Source organism: Physeter macrocephalus, chromosome 6, assembly GCF_002837175.3.
Source record: "Physeter macrocephalus isolate SW-GA chromosome 6, ASM283717v5, whole genome shotgun sequence".
In the NCBI taxonomy this organism is placed as follows: Eukaryota; Metazoa; Chordata; class Mammalia; order Artiodactyla; family Physeteridae; genus Physeter; species Physeter macrocephalus.
In genome coordinates, this window is record NC_041219.1 from 85,166,496 (window position 1) to 85,174,397 (window position 7,902).

General features: G+C 41.8%; 1 protein-coding gene across 8 annotated transcripts in view; it reads right to left on the reverse strand.

Annotated features, from left to right (window-relative positions):
• Positions 1–4,245: 4,245 nt before the first annotated feature.
• The window catches only part of LOC102988625 (17-beta-hydroxysteroid dehydrogenase type 6), a 33,881-nt gene continuing 30,224 nt past the window's right edge, over positions 4,246–7,902 (reverse strand). For 7 of the 8 annotated variants that reach the window (XM_028491228.1, XM_028491227.1, XM_028491226.1 and 4 more), the window contains 2 exons: positions 7,504–7,667; positions 4,246–4,824 (listed from right to left, as the gene is read on the reverse strand). In XM_028491228.1, coding sequence (XP_028347029.1) covers positions 4,607–4,824; positions 7,504–7,667 — 382 coding nt within the window. In that variant the 3' untranslated portion in view covers positions 4,246–4,606. Of the gene's footprint in view, positions 4,825–6,289; positions 6,378–7,503; positions 7,668–7,902 lie in introns of all 8 variants that reach the window. The other variant, XM_055085584.1, reaches the window with a different exon arrangement.

Below are 7,902 nucleotides of genomic sequence, written 5' to 3' on the forward strand. Positions count from 1 at the left end.
TCCTTATGTCTGGAATGGCTGGAACACAGAGGGGGAGCCTGGGGAAATGTAAACCAGTCCCATTATACTAAGGATCTGACTGTTATTCTAACAACAATTGGGAGTTGCTGAAAAGGCTTAAGGGATTGTTGCAGCGCTCATTTCATCCTACCACATGAAAATCTGGGGTGAAGCAAGGCAAAAGTTGGCACCATGGAGAGTAAGCCGAATGCTTTTAAAAAAAATTTATTTATGTGTTTTTTTATTTTTGGCTGCCTTGGGTCTTCGTTGCTGCGCGGGCTTTCTCTAGTTGCAGCGAGCGGGGGCTACTCTTCGTAGCAGCGTGCGGGCTTCTCATTGCGGTGTCTTCTCTTGTTGCGGAGCATGGGCTCTAGGCGCGCGGGCTTCAGCAGTTGAGGCACATGGGCTATAGAGCGCAGGATCAGTAGTTGTGGCACACGGGCTTAGTTGCTCCGCGGCATGTGGTATCTTCCCGGACCAGGGCTTGAACCCTTGACCCCTGCATTGGTAGGTGGATTCTTAACCACTGCGCCACCAGGGAAGTCCCTCTCACAATTTCTTAATGCTGACAGATCACCTTCTCACTCTTTGTGATGATCTAAAGGAAGTTCCTTTAGGTAACACTGACTTCTTGTGGTTCACTGCTGGTTCTTATTTAAAAGGTGACAATGGCAAATATTGTGCTAGGTATGCTACTGCAACTTCTTTTGATGGATTTTCCTACATTTGTAGGCAAATGGATTTCCTACAACTTCCTGTGTCTAATGGATATAAATATGTTTTAGTCATGATCTGTATGTTTTCACACTGCACTGAAGTCTTCCCTTGCAAGCAGGCTACTGCCTCTTCTGTGGCTAAATTCCATTTGGAAAAGATTATCCTTACCTGGGGAACTCCTCTCAAACTTCATAGTGATTGAGGAACCTATTTTACTGGTCAGATACTTTGACAAGTTTGCACTCTTTGGCCAGTTTTACAACACTTTTACTGTGTTTACCACCCTCAATCCTCTGGTTTAGTTGAATGCACCAACAACATTGTTAAGGCTTATTTGGCAAAATTTGTAGAGGCCCTCCAAAAGCATTGACACTGGTCCTTCTTATTTCAGATCTACCACTTTTGGAACTCATAAAGTCTCACCCTTTGAGATAGTACAGGATGCCCAACACACTTGGCTCCTGCTTCTTTTGACCCACAACTGATAAAAGGAGAGAAACTCCAGTGTTGCAAAGGCCTAATTGTTTCTATTAAAAATCGCCATGTTTTGTTAGAGGAGTCTTTTCACAGTGGACTCTCAGGAGATGAAGACCTTAAGCATGACAAGTTGCAAAATGGAGATTTCATCTATAGCAAAAGACACCTCCAGAAGAACTCTCTTCAACCTTGTTGGAGAAGCCCCTATCAGGTACTGCTAACCAACCCTTGTGCCACTGAACCCCAAGGAAAAGACTCTTGGATTCATGTGACACACTTAAAGAAAGCACCGACTAATAAGAACCTACCGTATAGCACAGGGAACTCTACTCAGGGCTCTGTGGTGACCTAAATGGGAAGGAAATCCAAAAAAGAAGGGATGTATGTATACGTACAGCTGATTCACTTTGCTATATAGCAGAAACTAACACAACATTGTAAAGCAACTATACGCCAATAAAAATTTATTTTAAAAAAAGAAAGAAAGAAAGTGCCAAACGCTGACTGTACCTGTACATCACCTGGTGACCTAAAAGTAAAGATTTCCTGGAATTGAAGCAGATGACATCTGATGAGACAGCTTTTCCAAGATATCTGGGTCAGGCCTATTGGAAGTTTGTCGCCAAAACTTTGATGGTGACACTATGCTTCAGATGATCTCCAATGTCTATTTTCTTGATAACGTATGGACTTTAGATAAAAAGAAGTGCCTGAGTGGGGCTTCCCTGGTGGTGCAGTAGTTAAGAATCCACGTGCCAATGCAGGTGACATGGGTTCAAGCCCTGGTCTGGGAAGATCTCACATGCCACGGAGCAACTAATCCCGTGCACCACAACTACTGAGCCTGCAATCTAGAGCCTGTGAGCCACAACTACTGAAGCCCACGCACCTAGAGCCTGTGTTCCGCAACAAGAGAAGCCTCCGCTATGAGAAGCCCATGCACCGCAACAAAGAGTATCCCCCGCTCGCCACAACTAGAGAAAGCCTGCATGCAGCAATGAAGACCCAACGCAGCCAAAAGTAAAATAAATAGATTTATTTTTAAAAAAAGAACAAAGCTGGAGGCATAACCCTCCCAGACTTCAGACAATACTACAAAGCTACAGTAATCAAAATAGCATGGTATTGGCACAAAACAGACATATGGATCAATGGAACAAAATAGAGAGCCCAGAAATAAACCCACACACCTATGGTCAATTAATCTTCAACAAGGTAGCAAGAATATAAAATGGAGAAAAGACAGTCTCTTCAGCAAGTAGTGATGGGAAAGTTGGACAGCTGCATGTAAATCAATGAAGTTAGAACACTCCCTCACACCATACGCAAAAACAAACTCAAAATACCTTCAAGACTTAAATATAAGACTATAGGGACTTCCCTGGTGGCGCAGTGGTTAAAAATCCGCCTGCCAATGCAGGGGAGACAGGTTTGAGCCCTGGTCCGGGAAGATCCCACATGCTGCAGAGCAACTAGGCCCGTGAGCCACAACTACTGAGCCTGCGCTCTAGAGCCTGCGAGTCACAACAACTGAGCCCACGTGCTGCAACTACTGAAGCCCACACGCCTAGAGCTCGTGCTCTGCAATGGCACTGAGGAGCCACTGCAATGACAAGACTGCACACTGCAACGAAGAGTAGCCCCTGCTCGCTGCAACTAGAGAAAGCCCCCGTGCAACAAAGAAGACCCAATGCAGCCAAAAATAAAAATAAATTTTAAAGTAATTTAAAAAAACAAAGACTATAAATGATACCATAAAACTCCTAGAAGAGAACATAGGCAAAACATTCTCTGACATAAATCATAGCAACGTTTCCTTAGGTAAGTCTCCCAGGCAATAGAAATAAAAGCAAAAATAAACAAATGGGACCTAATCAAATTTACAAGCTTTTGCACAGCAGAGGAAACCAGGGGGGAAGGGTTGGGGGAAGGGATAGTTAGGGAGTTTGGGATCAATATGTACACACTGCTATATTTAAAATGGATAACCAACGACGACCTACTGTATGGCACAGGGAACCCTGCTCAATGTTATGTGGCAGCCTGGATGGGAGGGGAGTTTGGGGGAGAATGGATACATGTATAAGTATGGCTGAGTCGCTTTGCTGTGCACCTGAAACTATCATAACATTGTTAATCGGCTATACTCCAATATAAAATAAAAAGGTTTAAAAAAACATTAAGAAACTATTATAAATTAGAGGACAGGGACATGAAAATTAAATCAAAGTGTGATCCTGTATTGGATCAGTTGAAATGGAATGGATAATTCTATGATCTATTTAACTATCTAAAGAATACTACTGAAAGTATTCTGAAATCAGAGAAAACAGGTGAAAAAATTAAAGTGAATAAAAAGTTATGCAAATAAAAAAGAAAGGTAGGGAGTTCTCTGGTGGTTAGGATTCCAGGCTTTCACTGCCATGGCCTGGGTTCAATCCCTGGTCGGGGAACTGAGATGCCACAAGCCACAGCATGGCTCAAAAAAAAAAAAAAGAAAAAGAAAAAGAAAGGTAATAATTAACTCCAAGAAAAACAAAAAAATTCACATGCTAATAATGCAAACACTATTAATTTAACTGAAATGTGATAAAAATTATATTAGAAATATGGGGATAAAGGAAATAGTCAGGAAAGTGGTATAAAAAGCTAAATTCTCATTTACCCTAACAGGAAGTTAATTGAGAATATCTAAAATTAATAAATCAAGAAAAACAGTATGAAGTATATTATTCAGAAATATAGCAGTAAATACCAGAAAAAATAGCTAAAAGTCAAAAGCATTCACCTCTGAGGAACAGCAATGAAGGTGGCGAACTGCTTGTTGTGTTTTCATTTTTAAGCTTTTGAGTATTAACTGAATTTTTAACTATGTATGTGTATATTATTTTGATTTAAAAATTAAAAATCATTTCTTTTTAAATAAGGAAGAAATATATCCCAAAACAGCTGGCAAATAGGGAGGAGAAAACAAAATTAAACATTTATTAAAAGTACCAAAGTATAGACCCATTTCAAGTTATGGATAAACAGACCCACATTTCTCAATAGTCCGTGAGCAATAATTTATCACAGCACAGAACAGCTATTCATTTACATTAAAAAATAATATCAAAACAAGCTAAATTGTTTCCGGTCTACTCTGTTTAATAGGGCAAGGAAGATTAATGCATTTTGGAAATACTATCAACAAAAAATGGTTAAAATAGTAAAGATTCATCACCTAAAGGAGTAAGCTTTGGATATCTGGAATAAAAACCTATTGGTTCTCTGATGGTGCCAGATAAATGAGTTTAGGCAAGAAAGCTTATTGTTACAAAAAGTATAGATGATACATAAAGATTACTGGGACACTAAAAATCAATTTCAGATTTTTGTCTTCTTCATTTCAAGAGCCACCAACCAGTTTTCTTTAGACTGCCTGGGCTGGTTTGGGCCAAGATCTAGTCAATATGTAGTCTGCCAGTGATGTAGGTAAATAAGATAGAGGGATGAAGAAAAATTGAGCATCCCAGCCAGCTGAGTATCGAGTGCGGGGATGCACAGATGTCAGGGCATGTTCCATACAGTCAGTAACCAGGTTCAGGTTTGCGCTACAACTCAACATCCCTTGTTTCAGGAGATCGTGATCTGTATACAAAAAGAAAAATGGCGGTCAGCAATCTTATTGCTTATATTTTTAAGATCCTGTTGCATGCAGTCACAGAAGTCTAACTACATTTAATTGCCACAAGGATTAGGCCAATCAGACCTGTGCTTCCCAATATGACAGCCACTAGCCACATGCAGCTAATGAGCGCTTAAAATACAGCTAGCATGACTGAAAACTGAATTTTTGGGGGGTGGGAGGTGTGGCCGCGCAGCACAGCTTGTGGTATCTTAGCTCCCCGACCAGCGACTGAAGCCGGGCCCCAGCAGTGAAAGCGCCAAGTCCTAACCACTGGACTGCCAGGGAATTCCCTGAAAACTGAATTTTTAAATTTAATTAGTTTTAATTTTAAAACTCAATTCTGTTATTAGAAAACTTTTAAGTATGTTTGGAAAAATATAGGTATGTGAATCTACTTTTTCAACTGGAAATTTTTTAACATCTTTATTGAGATAATTCACATTCATAAAAACCATCCATTTAAAGTATACAAATCAATGACTTTTAGTATATCGAGAGTTGTGCAACCATCACCACAATCTAAGTTTAGGACATTTTCATCATCCCAAAAAGAAACCCCATACCCATTAGCAATCACTCCCATTTCCTGCCAACCCACCCAGCCCTAGGCAACCACCAATCTACTTTCTGTCTCTATGGCTTGCCTTTTCTGGACACTTCATGTAAATAGAATCATACATTGTGGTCTTTTGTGACTGACTTCTTTCAGGGGCAAAATGTTGTCAAGGTTCATCCTGTCATAGCATGGATCAGTAGTTCATTTCTTTTAATTGCCAAGTAATATTCCATTGTAGGGCTATACCACATTTTGTTTACCCATTCAACAGTCGATGGGCATTTGAATTGTTTCCACTCTGGGGCTTTTATGAATAATGCTGCTGGTAACCATAAATTGTATTAATCCAAATACAGAAGAAGTACCTCCTAGGAAAATTTAGCATGCAAGTTGAGATGTGCTATAAGTGTAAAATACACACCAATTTTCAAAGACTAATAGGAAAAAGAATATAAAATATCTTATTTATAGCTTTTATATTGATAATAAATGTTGAAATGATAGTATTTTGGATATATCGGTCTTAAATAAAATGTATTATTAAAATTTATTTAACCTGTTTCTTTTCCTTTTTTAAAATGTAGCTACTAGAAAATTTAAGATTACATATGTGGCTCTCATATATCTGTTGGACAGCACTGATCTAGATTATTCTGATCCATGGACAAGTATATGAACAATTTCAACTCCTTAAATCATGAAATACATATATCCCTCCTTTTACATATGGTCACTTCTTAGTAAATTCTATTTTCCTTTGATTTCTATTGTCAAATTACATGTACTCGCAAGGGGAAACGAATTCCCTAATAGTTTAAAACTTTAGGTGGGGGCTTCCCTGGTGGCGCAGTGGTTGAGAATCCGCCTACCGATGCAGGGCACACGGGTTTGTGCCCCGGTCCGGGAAGATCCCACATGCCGCAGAGCGGCTGGGCCCGTGAGCCATGGCCGCTGAGCCTGTGCTCCGCAACGGGAGAGGCCACAGCGATGAGAGGTCCGCATACCAAAAAAAAAAAAAGGTTAAAAAAAAAACAACTTTAGGTGGAGAAGAGCTTAGAACAATGGCTGTGCCCCTGACATGTTAGGAACTGTAGTTCTCTAGCTTGAGTTCTGAGAGGCTGAGGAAGTTTTCTATCAGCTTTTCCTTGTTCCAATTTCTCTCCCCTCTGTTGATGGTGACCCTCTTAGGCCTGATGCACCCAGAAGACAGGGTTGTAGGTCGGGACTCTTCTGTCTGCACATCCCCGTTCTTCTTTTCTCTGTACCGCAATATCACCCAAAGCCAGGGACAGGGCTACTGCTACCCACCACGGGGCCTTTTTGTGAAAGGGAAAAGAGAGCTGCTCCCTTTGCCCTTGGCAAGCTGCTGACTTCTCTGTGTGAAGAAAAAGCATCCCTTCCCCCCAGGAAGGTGCAGACCCACACAGTGTGCATGGCTTAATTCTACTTAGAGGACTGCCTTCCCTGTTCCCCCAAAACTGCCTCCTCCTCCAGATCATCAGAATGGCATCCTTACACGAAATTAAACCATCTCACTCCTACAAGGCTCCCAGGGCCTGCACATGAGGTCTAGCCTCTGGGAATGGCCAGTAGGGCCCTGCAAATCCGGTCCTAACTCACTTACCTCTCCCCACCTATATATACCCTCCCTCCCCTCACAATAAACGTGGGGTTTGTGGCTAGGCTGTTACCCAAAGGGTAGATAATATTGAAGGCTGAACTTTAGTTAAGCAGGCCCCCCACACCAGTCCTGACGAACTGTGGAGGGGCACCCCCTCCCAAGACCCAGAGGCTCCATGCCTCTAACCATGTAATACCTCCCTGGTGCTCAGGTGGCCAGGCTCATAGGTGAAAAGGCAAGGCAGGCCCTGGCCCTAGGCTGCCTATATGGCCTCTTCCTCAGCCAAAACAGCCATCACCAAGCCAACCATGAAGGCACTGGGACCTTCCTGAACCCCTCTTGTCTTGGGAAGGCTTTGTTTAAGGAGCTTTTTTCTCAGAAGATCTACCAATCATTCTCCACCAACCCTCTTTGTCCTTCTCATGCAAGGTTATCCATTATACCATCAAAAGAAAAGCTCACAAGTATCAAAAAACTTCTGTCCATAGGACTCCTTAATGTGCACAGGGACTTCTTTCCAGACTTGTTTCACTGCCTCTGAGGACTTCTGCATATCTGTCATTCCTGTTCTGAAGTAGCCAGGTTCAACTATGCTGATTTTCACCCCAAAATGTTGAAGCTCACGCCTAGGAAAAAAAAAATCCTCAAGTTAATTCCTCTGATTGAAAGATACCACAATTTCAATGTTCTCAGGGAAAAAAACAAAACAAAACAAAAAATAGTTATAAAAACACCTTTACTGGGCTTCCCTGGTGGCGCAGTGGTTGCGCGTCCGCCTGCCGATGCAGGGGAACCGGGTTCGCGCCCCGGTCCGGGAGGATCCCACATGCCGCGGAGCGGCTGGGCACGTGAGTCATGGCC